The sequence below is a fragment of the Myxocyprinus asiaticus genome, chromosome 43, assembly GCF_019703515.2.
Source record: "Myxocyprinus asiaticus isolate MX2 ecotype Aquarium Trade chromosome 43, UBuf_Myxa_2, whole genome shotgun sequence".
NCBI classification, from domain to species: Eukaryota; Metazoa; Chordata; class Actinopteri; order Cypriniformes; family Catostomidae; genus Myxocyprinus; species Myxocyprinus asiaticus.
In genome coordinates this window covers 9143871-9163152 of record NC_059386.1, presented here as the reverse complement: position 1 = coordinate 9163152, position 19282 = coordinate 9143871, and the positions used below count along the sequence as shown (strand labels likewise).

Sequence of the window (19282 nt, the reverse complement as noted above, 5' to 3'; positions counted from 1 at the left end):
ACATTTATTAACATGGTTCAGCAGTAAGTATGGCCAGCTGTCCTGGGACTTGTGTGAGGGTTTTGCCCTTTCAGGCCAGTACTGCATTGCCAATAAATCTTCCGTTGATCTTGTAAATGTGTTGTACATGTGTCCTAGTCTGATTATTAAATCACAGCAGCCTGCGATTTCATTTAATAAATATCCAGTTCTCTTGTGTTGCATGCTTCAAAGTGATGCGTGAAGGCATTGACCCGAAACTAACACAGTAATCCATCAAAATAAAAGTTTGGTTTAAATGGACGCGTGAAATGGAAGAAATTATGACAAAAAAATATATTACTACTGCATAATAAAAAATGTATATTCAATATATATCAATATATTAATATTATTATTATAAATATTGTTATTATTACTGTTATATCATAGGAATAATTATATTTTAGCAAATTTCACAAGCAAGTGTGCTGTTGTACTGAATGTACTGTAAGTTTTTAATATATACAGTGATTCTTTTTTGTGCTCACGTTATTTGACAAAAATTAACAGTTTTAGATTCAGCTGTGAAGATGTTATTGAAGCACTTTATATGATAAAATAATTTAATTTGATTTGATGAATTTATTTGATTAGTCATATTTTTGATTAAAAAAAATAATCTTTTAAACAGAATTCAGAAAAAATAAAACGGAAAACAGAATTTGGGAAAACAAAGCAGAATTAGAAAAAATATTTCTTAAACATTTGCATTTTCTTTGAAATAATAATAAAAGATGTTGATGTATTGAATATCAAATTTTGCTCACTGAAACTTCATCAAAGTGGTAATTTGGCTAAAAAAATTTCTTTGAGAGACAAATGTGTCTTCCATGAAGGGGGTTCCTCCCGGTCTGAATCCTGAAAGCAGAATTCTTCATTGATCAGCATTCAAATCTTAGGCTGCAGACATTTGTACATTAAATACTGTGCTTTTATCTTTTTACTAGAAGGATTGGTACCTGAGATACAAATCCGCCCTGCAATCTCTGGAAAATGATTACATAAAATGCCCAAGGGGCAGTGGTGGCTTTGCGGTTAAGGTTCTGGATTACTGATCAGAAGGTTGGGGGTTCAAGCCCCAGCACTGCCAAGATGCCACTGTTGGGCCCTTGAGCAAGGCCCTTGACCCTATCTGCTCCATATCATGCCGTATCATGGCTGACCCTGCACTCTGACTCCAGCTTAGCTGGGATATGTGGGGGAAAAAAAAGAATTTCACTGTATATGTGCAAATGTGTGATACATTTTTTTTTAAAATTCAATAACCACAAACTACTGTTATTGTTCCATCCAGCCCAGCACAGATAAAGGTAACATGTATGGCGTGACAACGTCGTTTAGCAGCATTGTAAGGACATTTTCACTAATGAAGTTAAATAGGCACTTGTAAACATTCAAGGAAGGGAGGGAAAGGAGGACCTAGGAAACTTGGGCTTCAACTCAAAGGTGTAACTTTAATAAACAAACTCAAAGGGGCTTTTCAGCATAACACTCTTTAGCTAAACACAACACAGTCTCTTTCACACGGGTAGCTCTCTCTCTCTCGTCTCTGGTGTGGTCCCTTTTTATCACTCTCCCCAGTGCTTACTGCAATCAGAAACAGGTTTTAGACACTATAGCGCTCAGGTGTGTGCACCCTTACCATTTTCTCTCTGCTGACGAATGCTCGACCACGCCCCCCGCCGCCACAGCACTAAATTGGCAAAATAATATTTAAAGATAATAATATAATGTTACATGCTCTTTCCTATTTCTGTTTTGATTTATTTATTTTTTTTCCATTTCACCACTGTCATGTGACCGTGGTGACGTGCTGGCAGTTTCCTGAGCGCGTGCACAGACTGTAGCGGGATTGTTGGACTTTCCTTCTGGAATCGGATTAAATTAAATAAAATATTTATAGTAGGTCCACTGATGAAACTGAATTAAACAGTCATTTTAATCGGAACAAATCTGCTTATAAAGCTTAATAGGATGGAACATGCTAAAGTGGCGTTTGAGCAATTAGAGGATCTCTTTTAATAAACTGTGGATTTTCGTCTCACTATTATTCCTGTACTTTTGTGTTGTGTCTGTTTTTTTTTAAGCTTTAGTGTCTGTTTTGAGCCTTTGTGATTGAGATGCTGTGGAGATGGTTATTTCAGGGCCAATTTTTCAGTAATGAATCATTAATAAATGTTTAATTAGGCATATACAGTTCTCACTTTAGATTAGGTCATGCAACATGCTTAGTTAGCAATTAGTTAATGCTTTATTACGACATATATATTAAGTAATAATTGTTTTAATAGTAAGTGTTACTAAAACAGTGATAAATACATTAATTACATTTAAATGTAAATCCAATTAATTACATATATAATTTCTTTATTTACTATTAATTCATGCCTTGTTCATGGAAAAAAAAAACATGATCAAACTGCCTATAAATGAACTTATTAAACAATAATAAATCTTTTGCTACAGTGAATATAAACAAATAAACTATTTGTATGTAGCTTATTAATGTAAGAACAATAGTTTATAAACGATCAATTGACTATAAACGAATGCTTTAAAAATACTTCATACCGTGTAGTTATTATAAAGTGCTACCTGTTGTAGCCTTATGCAAAATTGCTTTAAATTATTTTTTTCACATCAATCTACACTCATACTCCATGATGACAAAGCAAAAAACTGATTTTTGATAACTGCAAATTTGTTAAAAAGAAAAAAATGAAATATCACATTGACATATGTATTCAGACCCTTTGCTATGATAAATTTAACTCATTTCTCTGGATCATCTTTGAGATATTTCTACACTTTGATTTGAGTCCACCTGTGGCAAATTCAATTGATTGGACATGCACACACCTGTCTATATAAGGTCTCACAGCTGAAAATGCATATCAGAGCAAAAACCAAGCCATGAGGTCAAATGAACTGCCTTCAGAGCTCAGAGACAGGATTGTGTCGAGGCACAGATCTGGGAAAGGCTACAAAAAAAATTCGGCTGCATTGAACATTCCTAAAAGCACTGTGGCCTTCATAATTCTTCAGATTAACACTTTTTTATAGATTCTTATAAAGAATACAAAATAAAACATTATAAATGAACAGAATCAACTATCACTTTTAAACCCCCATTAATTCCCTGTCCCCCTCCATCCCCTTAAAATGATTTGCCTGGCAATCATGACACTGGTTAAGACCCAGCTCTTTATGTGTCTATTTTCAAAGTCGATGACCACCCCATCGCCCAAGATACAGAGTCTGGGGCAAAATGATACCCGAGTACCTAATACATCGCACACTAGACTCTGAACCTTTAACCAAAACTCCTGGATCTCAACACACCCCCAAAAGACATGGGTTATGTCTCTGTCCTCTGATTGGCCAAGCCTATACAATTTAGAGGGGGTCCAATAGATGTAAAATCTTGAATCGCATAAGGCACACCCTTGCATCTCTAGATGCAGTTTTGATGTTTTTTTTTTAATCCTAGCCCACTCTCCCTCCTCCAATTCCAAGTTTAAATCTTTCTCCCATAATCACTTGAGAGTGGTTGAGGCTCCATCCCCCAAACTCTGAATTAACAAGGAGTAATACACTGATGCCTCATGACCTTTTCCAAAAGCAGTAATCACCATTCTCATAGTATCTGCTGCTTTAGGGGGGTGTATGCTATTCCCAAAAATAGTACAGAGCAAGTGGCACAGCTGTAGATACCTAAAAAACTGAGATCTGGGGATCCCAAAATGTTGAACCAGATTTTCAAAGGATCTCAACATTCCACTCTCATACAGGTCACCAAGTGTAGTAACACCCCTCACAATCCACTCTGACCAGCAGAAAGGGGACTTATCAATACATAATTTGGGGTTTAGCCATAAGCTCGAGGCAACATTTAGATAAATATCCGGATTAAATACTCTGGACACTTTTGTCCATACCGAGTGCAAATGCGAAATAACGGGGTGTTGTTTAACTTCTCTGGTTAGACTGATAGAAAGGCTTTGCAATGGCAAAATAGGGGCAAAAACTTCCTGTTCAATACAGAACCAGGAAGGGGCTCTCTCAGGTGGAAGCGACCAATGAGCCAAATGTCTGAGACCGAATGCATAATGATAAAACAAAATCTTGGGTAGGCCTAGCCCACCTTTGTCAATCAGCCTATGTAATTTATTGAAATGTAATCTGGGATGTTTACCATTCCAAATGAAGTATTTCGCTATGCTATCAAATTGCTTGAAATAAGAGAGGGGGACATCTACAGGGAGAGATTGTAGCAGGTAGTTGAATTTTGGAATACAATTCATTTTCCAAATCATAGATAAATGTAATGAAGCCCACCTTCCCACATCGCTCGAAAACCTTTTTATTAAGGGGTCAAAATTAACTCTAACTAAATCACACAAATGTATTGGGAATAAAATGCCCAAATACTTAATGCCCTTTTTAGGCCACTGGAAGATGCCCGGCTAAAAAGCCGTTACTGGGCAGTACACTGTCAGAGCCAAAACTTCAGATTTAGACCAATTGACTCTGTATCCTGAGAACTTAGAAAAGGAATTAATAATTCTATGGAGGCAAGGCATAGATCTAGTGGGGTCGGAGACGAATAATAAAATATCATCTGTGTAAAGCAAAAGCTTATGCGCCACATCTCCCGCCATCACCCCTGGAAAATCATCTTCCTTTCTTATCACGGCTGCTAATGGTTCCAGGGCAAGACAGAACAATAATGTGGAAAGAGGGCAACCCTGCCGAGTGCCCCAATCCAGAGTAAAATTATCTGAAATTAATCCATTTGTTTGTACCGCTCTACCATGTGTCTATAAAGTAACTTAATCCATCCAATAAAAGTATTCCCTAACCCGAATATTTCCAAAATCTTAAAAAGATAATCCCATTCTACCATTGCAAACACCTTTTCGGCATCAAGTGAGATGGCAGCGACCGGAGTCTGATCATTCGCCACTGACCACATGATATTGATGAAACGCCTAACGTTATCAGAAGAGCTGCAGCCCGAATAAACCCCGCCTGATCTGTATGTATAAGAGATGTCATAACTTAATCAGTTAGCCAAAATTTTGGACAATATTTTAACGTCTAGCTGGATCAGGGAAATTGGATGGTAACTCTTACACTCACTTGGATCATTGTCCTTTTTAAAGAATCAGACTGATCCGGGCTTGTGTCATGGTTGGCGGAAGCTTTCCATTCTTTAAAAGTATTCCGTATAAACTTCTAGCAAAAGTGGAGCCAGTTCTGTAGCATAAGATCTAAAAAATTCAGCGGCAAAGCCATCTGGCCCCAGAGCCTTACCTGTAGGTAAGGCCTTAATTACCTCGCCAAGGTCATCCAAGGTTATCTCAGAATCAAGATAATGTTTTTGCTCAGTCATCAGTTTAGGGAGTTCTAATGGTTCCACAATGTTTCTAATATCTTCATCAGTAAACGAAGACATGGAACTATAGAGATCAAGATAGAATTCTTTAAAAGCATTATTAATAACAATTGCCGAGGTAAATATATCACCACCAGCAGATTTCACTGAGGGAATGGTAGAAGAAGACTCTCTCTGCTTTATATATCTAGCCAAACGCTTCCCTGCTTTGTCCCCCGACTCAAAGTATGACTGTCTTCCCCTGAATAGCCAAAACTCCACCTTCTGCAAAAACAAAATAGTATTATATCTGTATTTCAATCGGGTCAATTCTCTGAGGCCATCAGACGACATTCGGCACTTCAGCAATGCCTCGGCACTTTTAAGATTCCCTTCCAACTCCACGAGTTCTCGTGCTTTGGATTTTTTGGTGAATGAGGCATACTGTATGATCCAACCCCAAAAGTGCCTCCCAAGCCATGCCCACAGAGGATACTGAGGACCAGTTGGTCCATTATAAACATTGATTTCAGCCTTTAACATTTATTGGAATTCAGGATTTTGCAAAAGGGATACAATAAAGTGCCAACTATATGATTTCTTTTTCTCTGTATGTGGCAACACCTCTAAACACACCATGGCGTGATCTGAGACTAAGATGTTTCCAGTTGACCAATCAACAACAGATGAAATATATATATATATATATATATATATATATATATATATATATATATATATATATATATATATAAAATCTATTTTAGAATAAATCTTATGGACTGATGAAAAAAATGTATAGTCCCTACAGATGGGTTCAAAAGTCTACAAATATCTGTAAGACCAAGATTTTTACACATCCTGTGAATTGTCACTGTTGCTCTAGGTGGCTTACACACTTTTGCTTCACTATGATCAAGGACTGAGTCCATCAATAGATTAAAGTCTTCTCCCAATATTATATCATGAGGGGTGCCAGCGGCTTGCAACATCCCTTCAAGATCTATAAAAAAGCCCTGATCATCAGCATTAGGTGCATAAATAATAGCCAAAATAAGACTTTGCCCCTGAAATTCTGCTAAACCAATAATGACTCTTCCTAATTTATATTTAATTTGTTTGAGACATTTGAATTGTAGATGCTTACTTATCAGTGTAATGACTCCCCTGCTCTTACTTGAACCAGCCCTAAAGAAAACATGTCCACCCCATATCTTCCCAAATTTTTCAGCTTCCTATGGGGAAAGATGTGTTTCTTGAAGAAACACTATATCATATTTCTTACTCTTAAGAAGAGAAATAACTGTCCTTCTTTTTTATGGGGTCCCCCATCCCATTCACATTCCACATGGAGAGAGACAATCCACTCATATTAACATTTGACATTTTGACATATTAGAAAAAACAGATTGTGTGTCAAAAATAAAATTATAAAGACCACATTCCAACATTAGTGCAACAATCAAACCCCGAACTTCCTCCCGAACCAAACAAACAGAAAAAAGAAAAACATGCTCATTAACCCCACGCACGACAGCGCCAACTGGCGTCCATCCCTCTAAACTCAAAAGGTCCATTTATGCCTACGAGAGCTCCCGCAACAACTTTGCCATCGGATTGCTCAAGTCCGGTGTTTCTATAAAGATTTTGTGAGACAGAATTACACAACGTAATATAATCTATAAAATAAACTCAAGCCAATAGGTGGAATAAACACAATTAACGTATAGATTCATCCACATAACTGTCCCGAAGGTGTGTTCCTCCACAAAACAAACTCCAGCCGCTAGGCGGATCCAGCACAACAAAAAAAAAAAGGGCGCTCAATTTCTTTGGACAGTCACATGAGTGCAACAAATGATCTAATCACTCCATTGACTTGCAATAAATACTCCACAAAACAAACTCCAGCCAATAGGAGGCGTAAGCAAAAGAATGTTCAGATTCATTCACAACACTGTCTCGAAGGTGTGTTATTTCACAAAACAAACTCCAGCCACTAGGCGGAACCAGCACAAAAAGAAAGAAAAAAGGCGCTCAGTTTCCTCGGACAGTCAAGTGAATGTTCAGTGAGTCGATCCACTTGGCTGCAACATGAGTATCAAAAAATAACTTACTCCATTGACTTTATGAAGGACATCGCTTACTGGGGACTTGTAAATGTTTTACGGCCATCCTTAGCATCTATTCTCAATTTGGCCGGAAACATCAGTGCAAAAGTGATCTTCTGTTGATGTAAAAGTTTCTTGCATTCCTTAAATCGATCACGTTTCTCTCTTGACGAATTCTTAAAGTCAAAAAGAAAATGCTGTGGTTCTTCCAAGAAAGCCTTCCTTTACTCCTCGCCTCGCGTAACACAAGATGTTTATCAGATGATCTCAGAAATTTGGCCAGAATTGATTGGGGCCTGTCTCCCTCCGCGGATCGCCAAGCAGGAACCCTGTGAGCTTGCTTGATTTCCAGTTTATGGCCTGCTATGTCGAGCAGTTTCGGAAAGAGCCCATCCAGGAACTTCAACATATCCTGTCCCTCTGCTCCCTCAGGAACTCAGACGATACGGACGTTATTCCGCCGGCTACGGTTCTCCATGTCCTCCAACTTCTCCCAGACATGCTCCAAATCCACCTTGGTCACTAGCGGATTAGCAGATAATTTCCTCTCCGATGACTCCAGGTAATCGATCCATTTCTCAACATCCCCCACTCTTGTAACCACGTCAGTGAACTTCGCCTCCATGGCAGTGATCGATCGACATATCACAGCAAGATCCTCCAAGTCAGCAATGACCTTCGTCAGCGTTGCCGTCATGTTCAGCATCTCCCTGACTAAGTCAACTCCCAGGCTTGCAGCCTGCTCGGGGGCATCAGCTTGAGCACGTAAGTGTCTTTTAATGTCTCCAGAGCCCGAGGATTTTGAATTCTTTTACACATTGTCCTCCTAGAGCAGTTATGGAACAGAGTGTATCGAATCTCACTGGTTTATGTCATTAAAAGTATTTAAACTAGCAAAGTGCGCAGAGCTCGCCGTTCACACGTCCGATCCTCACATAGCATCACGTGACTCCCCAGCCTTCATAACTCTTAACCATTTTGCACATACGATCAAACTGGTGTGATTACACTAGGCTGGACTCAGATGCGTACGATCAAACCAGTGTGATCTGCATTCTTGCTGCTGTTTACCAGCAAAAGGGGGACTGAAGCGGCTGTTTACCAGCAAAAGAGGGACTGAAGCGGTTGTCGTGATGAACCAGCTGCTCAAATAGGCTTTTCAGCATCACAATATCTTTATTTTTATGATACAAACTTTCAAACAATCACTAAATAAAAGTTTAAAGACATTAGTGTCGGCGCTCACTGTTTTGATGAAGCGATGCGCCATGTTTTCTGACTTCAAGGAATATACAAACTAGTCAGTCCACTTGAGCCTTCTCCCAATCCGTCCATCACTCATTCTAACCACTTCAGATGCTGGGAAAGTGGAAGGGCTGGGCTTTAAGAACCTTCTATGCTTCTAATACGAATTTCGAATCCCATGTTGCATTGCATAACCGGCAACCGCAACTTATCTACCAGAAGCAGTCATTATAAACATCTAAACACTTATCTAAACATTATATGTTTGATAATATATAATCTGTCCTTCAGTGCATCTGCTGTGAAGTGTAAGGTAAGTTTTTTTAAGTTTTTTTATTACAGCACGTATTAAAGAACTCACACTGGGCCTCAATTCCAAGCATCATGTCTGTAGGAAACCAGGCACCACTCATCACCTTTGCAATACCATCCCAACGGTTAAGCATGGTGGTGGTATCATCATGCTCTGGGGGTGTTTTTTAGCAGCAGGGACTGGGGGACTGAAGGAAAGCTGAGCACAGCATAATACAGAGATATTCTTAATGAAAACCTGGTCCAGAGCACTTTGGACCTTAAACTGGGCCGAAGGTCCACTTTCCAACAGGACAATGACCCTAAGCACACAGCCAAGACAATGCAATAGTGGCTTAGGGACAACTCTGTGAATGTCCTTGAATGGCCCAGCCAGAGCCCGGACTTGAACCCAATCAAACATTTCTGGAGAGACATGAAAATGGCTGTCCACCAACGGTTCCCATCCAATCTGACAGAGCTTGAGAGGATTTGCAGAGAAGAATTGCAGGAAATCCCTAAATCCAGGTGTGCAAAGCTTGTCGCATCATACCCAAAATGACTTGAGGCTGTAATCGCTGCCAAATGTGCTTCAACTAAGTACTGAGTTAAGGGTCTGAAAACTTATGTCAATGTGATATTTCAGTTTTTTCTTTTTAATAAATTTGCAAAGTTATCAAAAATCAGTTTTTTGCTATGTCATTATGGGGTATGGAGTGTAGATTGATGTGAAAAAAATAATAAAGCATTTTAGCATAAAGCTGCAACATAACAAAATGTGAAAAAGATGAAGGGGTCTGAATACTTTCTGAATGCACTGTACATTTTTCTTTCATTTTCATGTAAAGAAAACTATTATGTTTTTACTTTGCAATTCTCTCACACTGATCACAGGCCACATGATCCATACTTACTGTTCAGCCCTGCTTGCTCACATTCATACACATTTGTTAAAAATTAAAAATGTGTATCTCATTCTGCTATTTACAGTTGCAATACAATGTCTGGAGACCACATTCAAGATCCGCTCGAGTGACTTCCATCTTGCCGGCCCCCAGCCACTGAGAGAGATATTCCTCAATTCCCTTCTCAAAGTACAATATTACATTTACGTTTTCTGATCTTATTATAACAATAACCATTGATATTATTCAGTATGGATTAAAGCTGATTGTGTGTAATTTCTTCACCACTAGCGTCACCAAACCAAATTGCAAAAATAATAATTGTTTTCAAACCGATGTCCCGAACAGTGTTAGTTAAGTCCACTAAAAATTACTGATTACTTTTATAAAATTGTAATCAGATCATTTTACTGATAACTTAATCTAAAAATATTTCGAATTATTTAAGTAAGTTAAGTAATCAGGTAGGGCACACTTTATATTTGGTGGCCTTAACTACTATGTACTAACATTAAATACATACAAGACTATGTATTTACTGTGTAACTACATGTTGTTCTACAAAATTCCCACATTTTCTGCTACTGAGGTTGAGGTACGGGTAGGTTTAGGAGTAAGGGTAGGGTTAGGGTTAGGATTAGGGGTTAGAGTTAAGTTTTGGGGTAAGAATTGGGTTAGGGGTAAAGTTAGCAGTGTAACTACAAATATAATTCAGTGCAAGTACTTTAAATGTAATTACAATGCAACAACATGTATGTACATACTAAGTACATTGTATCAATTGGTTAAGTGCACAGTAGTTAAGGCCCCTAATAGAAAGTGGGTCCATTAAGTTACTTTTTAAAACACTACATAAAAGTTAGTTTTTTGTCCAACAAATTCAAAATAATGTCTATATTTCCTCATAGTGTATTGTCCACACATTAGTATCCACTCAGCACCACATGTTTCTTCCTTATAATGACTTATTAGGGGCCGTACACCCTTTAGCTGTCACAGAAACACAAAGAGATGTATAAAAGAAATAGGGCTGTCAATCAATTACAATTTTAAATCAAATTAATTACATGGTATGCCGATTCATTAATGGAATATACCGCATATATAAATAGTTGCTGAGAAATCCCTTCAAATAACAATAATTCAATAATAACTGCATATACTGTAGTTATATTTAAACAATTATAAATAATATCATTGTTTAAATTTCTCAATCAGTCCGAGATTTATTATAAGGGCTTGTCTAATGCTGCGTCGGATTTTCCAACTTCCTACTAGGAAAACTGCAATGGAACGCTACTTGAAGTTGGAATTCCAACTTGGAAGCTTGTGCGAAAATTTTCAATTCTGATTTCGCCGAGATGCAGGTGCATGACATCACACAAACATGTCGGCACCCAGGGAGATATACAAAGTAAGTGATAAGCATTCACTTTATTAAGTAATATCGATAAATGAGTTCAAGTTTCCACATTACATGATATTAAAACTTGTTTAAAAAACTCCAGCAGAAACAGGTGTATAAAACATGATAAATTAAACTCTCTTTTGACGATCGTACATCTGTAGCACAAATGCAAGCCCTGCAGCATTGTTTATCAGTTGGGTTTCTAGGAGACGTCTCTGGTAACAGCCGAACCCCTGCTAAGCTAACGGGAGCGTTGCAGTTTTGTTTCTTTAAATGTCATTTTCCGAATATCGGGCAATGGAATGTATTAATGGTTGGAGATCGGAGATATCAAGTTGGAATATCCCACATCCGACTTGAATGCAACGTAGAATAAGGACACGTCAGTATACACATGTGTCAGACGGACGCTTTTGGAGCGTCTCACACTGGTTACATCGAGTCATAAACATACCATTTTTAGGTCGCTGTGTCAAGTTAAACATAGTTTGAATCTCTGAAAAACATGTCTTGAGATCCCCGCCTTCGGATTTGCGGTCCAAACAGCTGTGAAAGCAAGAAGATGTTCTTATCTTGTGCTGTCTGCTGTTGGTGAGTGTGGTTTGTTCTCTGTATGAGCTGCACATTGCCTATACTGCTTGGGTTTTGCTTACTGCCCTCTGGAGAAAACAGAGCTTAAATTGCTCCGGGGAATGGTCCAGGGAAATTACTCATTGCGTTAATTATTTTAACATTTTATTTTTTATATAATTAATCACACTGAATTAACATGTTAAATTGACAGCCCTAAAAATAAATAATTCATGTTTTAAATTCTACATAATACCATTTTAGAAATGTGTAACCCAAGTAATGTACTTAAAAGTAACTTAAAGGAATATTCCGGGTTCAATGGAAGTTAAACTAAATCGACAGCATTTGTGGCATATTGTTCATTATCACAAAACTAAATTTTGACTTGCCCCTCCTTTTCTTAAAAAAAAAGCAAAAATTGCAGTTACAGTGAGGCACTTACAATGGAAGTGAATGGGGCCAAATTTCAAAAGAATAGCCACAAGACAAACAATATGCATGTTAACATGGTTTTAGTGTGATAAAATTGCTAATCAACAAACCCTAAAACGACTGTAAAATTTACAATTTAAACAACTTTACAGCTCAAATAATACATACGTTTTAGCAGAAGAATTAATGTAAGTGCTGTTATAACATTATAAACTTCACATTTCTGCCTTGAAACCCTCAAAAAATTGGCTCCATTCACTTGCATTGTAAGAGCCTCATTATAACTTACATTTTTGCTTTTTTTAAGGAATTTTTTTTTTGTTTTTTTTTGGTAATCAACATTATGCCACAGATGCTGTTGACTGAGCTTAACTTGTATTAAACCCGTAATATTCCTTGAAACATCAGTAACTGTAATATGAATACTAGAATTTAAAATGTAATGCATTACACTACTTTTTTATTTAAAAGTAATTAGAAAACAGTAATGAATTGCTTTGCAATTAATACTGGTCCCGAACACTCCCCCCATCTGCCATTAGTTGGTTAAACAGATAGTCCCGCCCCAAACTCACAGTATTGGTTGAGCCAGTGTTGCTGTATCGGGATGCTCAAACAAGCAAAGCAATGTTTTCATAGAACTACAATGGCACAGTGTTACACTTTTTGGTCAGATGATTTGGCTGGGATACAAAGTTGTATTTTAACACTGAAAATAATTACATGCTTCAGCTTTAACAAGATTTCAAGTAGGTACACTCTAGCGCTAGGCCGGAGATCTTCAAATGGGGCGGAATCTCCAAATGGGCTGGGGTTACTCCAAAAGGGGGTTGCGCCAACTCCAAAAGGGGTGTCACTTCCACGCACGGTTAAGGTTAGGGAAAGGGATAGATTAGGGGCTCCCTGTATCTTTGCTGGCAGTTTGGAGCTCCCGCCCCTTTTTGGAGCTCTGTCTGCAGCTATATCCTTCTCCAAGATTTTGCAATAGAGACACTTTACAAACGTTTCTTGTCTCATTGTTATTCACAGAATGATGTCATTCCGTTATCTGAATTGTCTCCATCCCCAGAGGACATTGAGAGAGCTGAACAGCTTAAAAATGAAGGCATGTCAAACTGTACTATTATATTTAGATTTGTTCATCTGTTGGAATTATTATACAGGATTCATTATGTATAACTAAATGTCATATGACATAAATTGTGATAATGCAAATTAAAAGAGGCTAAATAATTGATGCATCTATTAAGAATTTTCTATAAAATTTTCCCTGAGTGCTGAAATGTTTTTGATTCTTTATCAGGGAATAACCACATGAAAGAGGAAAATTATAGCAGTGCTGTGGATTGTTATACAAAAGCTATTGAGTTGGATCAAAGAAATGCTGTTTATTACTGTAACAGGTAATGGTTACAGTTTCACACAGTTAGACTGTGTTATACAGACAGATGTGTTGTTTTTTTGTGTTGACAGCTGTGTGTGTTCTCTCAGGGCTGCAGCACACAGTAAACTTGGAAACTACACTAAGGCGACAGTTGATTGTGAACGAGCGATTGCGATTGACACCTCATACAGTAAAGCTTATGGCAGAATGGGGTGAGTTCATGTAATTATTATGGTATAACTGTCCTTTGCTAGCTTAATTAACACAAGCTTAAAGGAATATTTTGGGTTCAAGTTAAGCTCAGTCGAAAGCATTTGTGGCATAATATTGATTACCACAAAAATTAATTTAGACTCGTTCCTCCTTTTCTTTAAAAAGAGCAAAAATCGAGGTTCCAGTGAGGTACTTACAATGGAAGTGAATGGGGGCCAGTTTTTTTTTTTTTTACATTAAAATATTCACTTTTTCAAAAGTATAACCACAAGACATAAAGGATATGTGTGTAAACATGATTTTATTGTGAGAAAATCACTTACAAACCTTTTCTGTGTAGAGTTAAATCTAATTTTACAACTTTGTTTCCATGACGATGTAATGTCAACAAACCCTAAAACCCTTAAATGACTGTAAAAATGATTTAAACAACTTTACAGCTCAAATAACACGAGTTTTAACAGAAGAATGAATGTAAGTGCTTTTATAAAATTATAAGCTTCACATTTCTGTTTAAACACTCCAAAAATTGTCTCCATTAACTTCCATTGTAAGTGCCTCACTGAAACCTCGAATTTTGCTTTTTTTAAAGAAAATAAATTTTTGTGGTAATCAATATTATGCCACAAATGCTTTCGATTGAGTTTAACTTGTATTCAACCCAGAACATTCCTTTAAGGGAATGTCCAGAGTTCAATTCAAGCTTTATGGACAGCATATGCTGTCAATTTCAACAGAACATTATTGTGTCCCTCAGTAAAAACAGATAAATGTCGTACAGGAATGGACTTACAATGGAAGTCTATGGGGCAAGACATTGCATTGGGATACACGTTAATATACACAATGTTTTGAAAGTATAGACAAGACCTAAACATTATACGTGTTAACACAGGACTAGTTTGATAAAATTGCTTAATAAAATTGCTTGTGCAGATTTATACACAGTTTTACAATCTGCACAGAAATAAAAAAGATTTTGTGGTGAAGGAAATATAGCAGAAAAGATTAAGAACTTTCTACATTGAATAAGTTAAAGCGTGAATTTGAAATTATTAAGTAAATTCTACATTCAAACATGTAAAAATAAATGCTCTAGCTTATAAGTAAATATTATTTATGATTGTTTGTTATTGTTACAATGGGTCATCATGGATCAAACCTTGTCATATTTATTTGCTTGTCATATAATTTGAGTAAATTTCACTTGTAAATAAAATAAGTACATTTTACTTAACTTTTCGAATCTGGTGTTCCCAGTATGCACTGGGCTTGAATAATTAATGAGCTTGCACAGTTTCACTGTTTGCAAGTTTATTTACATAGTTTTTATTGGTTATTTTGTTGTTACATTTTGTGACTTCTTGTTTGGTGCAGTCTTAAATTCATTTTCTACTCAAAGTTACTCGTTCATTATCAGATTTTTTTAATGTTAATTGTCACCTTCATGGTGTTTTGTGCACCAAGTGGTGAGGTCTGCGTATGCAGGTCTATATTTTGTTACTATTGCCAGTAATGCAGAATGATGTTGACATAGCATGCATTAAGCAAAATGTCATGTAGTACATGATTAAACATATGTTTATAGGGGGCCTGGGTAGCTCAGTGAGTAAAGACGCTGACTACCACCCCTGCAGTTGTGAGTTCGAATCCCAGGATGTGCTGAGTGACACCAGTCAGGTCTCCTAAGCAACCAAATTGATTTTTTTGCTAGGGAGGGTAGAGTTACATGGGGTAACCTCCTCATAGTAGCTATAATGTGGTTCTCACTCTTGCTGGGGCGCGTGGTGAGTTGTGCGTGGATGCTGCGGAGAATAGCGTGAAGCCTCCACATGCACTACGTCTCCGCGGTAACGTGCTCAACAAGCCACGTGATAAGATGCGCGGATTGACGGTCTCAGACGCGGAGGTAACTGAGATTCGTCCTCCTCCACCCAGGTTAAGGCGAGTCACTACACCACCACGAGGACTTAGAGCGCATTGGGAATTGGGCATTCCAAATTAGGGAGAAAAGGGGAGAAAAAAAACAAAACATATGTTTGTAAGAAATATTTAAAATGGGACATGTTCTGATGTTTATTTAAATTTTATTACGTTTATTTAAGTACCATGAATATCATATTAGTAAAGTCACTGAATTTACTAAAATGTTAATTTTACACATTCACTTTAATCAGTACTATGTCATTAATTTAAGTAGATTTTACTTAGTTTTATACCATTAACGGCGTCATGTCATGATGAATCAAATTTTCCATGATATTTTGGCATATAAAAGTCTTTCTACTATAAAAACAGTATGTAAATTTCAGAACTTAATCCCCAAAGCAATAAAAGCATTTATTGAAACCAAGCTACAAAAACACCTCATAGTTTACTTCCGCGACTTCCCTACATCACTTAGGGTAGATTAATTCATGACCGCCTCTACAGCTCAAAAACATTAACGTCTACTTAATATCATTGCACTCTTGGCCCCGCCCACTGGTGCTTCAGTTCGTAAACTGAGAGTGAAGGACTAGTGTGTATATATAGTTAGGCCTACTGTGGCCTAACTATTCCTGAACACCAAAGGGGACCGATCTGGACTATTTTGGATTATTTTTGTATATAATGCACAGCATGCTACATATAACATGCAATAGACAGATGCCTTTGACTGACTGATACATACCTCGCGCCTCTTTAAAAGACGCTGTGTCAAATTAAACTCTGAAGAGGAGAATCCATTCTGTCATTCAGCTGCTGCCTCTCGCTGTTTGAGCACAAACGTGTCATGGACACGTTCTTTCGCCCATGTGCGCTATTTTTAATTGTTGTTGTAATGAAAACATGCTAGATGGATGTCTTTGACCATTTAGGGTGCTTTCACACTAGCACATTTTGTGCGCACCCGAGTTTGAATGACGTCAAAGTTCGGTTCGTTTGGGTGGTGTGAACGCTGTTTTCCGAACTCGGGTGCGCACCTGCGAACTACACCCGAGTCCACTTGAAAAGGTAGTCTGGGGTAAGGTTCATATGAACTCCAGTGTAGTTCGCTGCTAATATGAACACAGTCATACCAAATCGCAGAAGTGAACCCTTATTGATGACGTATAATTAATGTCTTTGCAGGCTCCTGATCGCAATAATTATGGTTTAATGAATTTCTCATACCAGCTTGTGTCCAAATAAATCACCTTCAGAGAGCAGCTCACATTCTTCATGTCTTGCAACGCGTCCGCTGGCTCGGGGCAGACAAATGCTAATATTCTTCACATTATTGCACATTCAATGCATCTGTGGCAGACAAACATAACTGTCGTTTTGTGCATGTAAAGTTTTGGTGGTAAATCCAAAGAGATGAATACTTAAATAACACGGCAAAGCTGATGTCATCTTGAGTTGTTGCCTAGTTACAGTGGTAAACAGCTGCCGCTTGTACTCACGTTGATGATGTAATTGGACCCAAAAAATATGATGTGAACAGAGACCAGCGGGGGAGGGGGGAGGAAACAAACTCGGGTTCTGTCCAAGCAGTCGAACCAAGTGTGAAATCACTTTCATTTCATTTTTCAGCTCATGTTTGCATGGATCGCTTGTGAACTCATAATACGATTCAAGCTTTGCAAAGGAACTGTTATTGAAGGATGGGGCAGTTAAAAACACTAGCAAAAACTTAAGTAAACCATTTCATTCATGATTATTTCAAATGTCATGACTGTTTGATAGTTTATGGTGCTGAGTGTTAACAGTTGAGCTTGACATGACAGTTTAATATATTTGGATGCAATTTGTTGGATGTGCATTGTGTAAACCCTGAAATTTAGTTTTATAATGTTTTGGTGCTTGTTCATTTTCTTCCGATTAAGGCTGCATGATGTTAGCCAATCATAACAGAGGGCATTTATGTTTAATTTTTAAGGAGGTGCTTAGGCCAAAACCAAGCGTTTCAGACAGAGGACCAGAGACAGGGTGGAAAATGATTATAAACTACTAAATTATGACTGTTTTGGTGCAAAACAAACCTTAATAACATTATCAGTGGACCTCAGGGAAGATAATAAAACTACAAAAAAAAAAAAAAAAATAGAGCATTTCTTGACCCCTTTAAGATTTACTTGTGTGGAAAAACTTGCAAAATAAAAATTAAGTAAATCTTACTAGTAATTTATTTTCAGTGTGTAAAGCTCTGTTTACATAGAAAACAATCCACCTACAGGAATTACATTAGTTACATATAAGAAGTTATATGTACAAGTTACAAGTTCATCCACCTATAACAGGGGTACTGTAATGAGTTATCAGAGTTGAGATCCATGTGCAGCTTTAACAATGATAAACATTGTAATACAGACAGGCAGGGTCAATCACCAGCAACAGTAATAACAAAGGCAATCCAGAGTGGTAGTAAATAAACAGGCAAGAGGTCAGGGCAGGCGGCAGACAATCACAGGTTATTTCCAGGTAAACAAGGCAGTAGTAGTAAGCAGGCAGCAACGGGTCAAAACAGGGTAAACAGTCCAGGATCATACACAGATAATGCAAAAACTCAGAGAATGCTTAGAAATGTCAGCCAGGACAAAACAAGACTTCACATTGACAGAGAGTGAGTCTGAGACTTAAATAGCTGAATGAATTAAAAACAGGTGAACAGGTAATCATTGACAGGTACGGGGATTATGGGAAATGGAGTCCAGAGAGTTAAAGTCAATCTCCAGGTGATGGAGCCCTCTGGTGGTGAGTGGGCGGAACAACAAAGGCGGGATTCATGACAGGTACTCAACTTTGGAAAGCCGTGGGGCCGGAAAGCAGGATCCCATTAGCCTTGAGCACCGCACACTTTTTTTGTCTTTTTTCTCCCCAATTTGGAATGGTCAATTCCCAATGCGCTCTAAATCCTCGTGGTGGCGTAGTGACTCACCTCAATCCGGGTGGCGGAGGATGAATATCAGTTGCCTCCGCGTCTGAGACCGTCAATCCGTGCATTTTATCACGTGGGTTGTTGAGCGTGTTACCGCGGAGACGAAGCACGTGTGGAAGCTTGCGCTATTCCCTGCGGCATCCAAATACAACTCACCACGTGCCCCACCGAGAGCGAGAACCACATTATAGCGACCACGAAGAGGTTACCCCATGTGACTCTACCCTCCCTAGCAACCGGGCCAATTTGGTTGCATAGGAGACCTGGCTGGAGTCTCTCAGCATGCCCTGGATTCGAACTTGCGACTGCAGGGGTGGTAGTCAGCGTTTTTACTCGAAATACCTCCACTCTCTTTAATTTTTATTAAAACATATTTTAAAAACTTTTTTTATATTAATGAGGTGAGCAGACTATGCTAT

The 19282-nt window shown here is 38.0% G+C and overlaps 1 protein-coding gene across 2 annotated transcripts in view; it reads left to right on the top strand.

Moving 5' to 3' along the window:
• LOC127433601 (small glutamine-rich tetratricopeptide repeat-containing protein beta-like) overlaps positions 1–19282 on the top strand; it is a 42406-nt gene that overhangs the window by 5691 nt on the left and 17433 nt on the right. For both annotated transcript variants that reach the window (XM_051685633.1, XM_051685632.1), the window contains exons 3-6: positions 10036–10139; positions 13393–13468; positions 13667–13766; positions 13855–13959. In XM_051685633.1, the coding sequence (XP_051541593.1) occupies positions 10036–10139; positions 13393–13468; positions 13667–13766; positions 13855–13959 (385 nt within the window). The remainder of the gene's footprint in view (positions 1–10035; positions 10140–13392; positions 13469–13666; positions 13767–13854; positions 13960–19282) is intronic.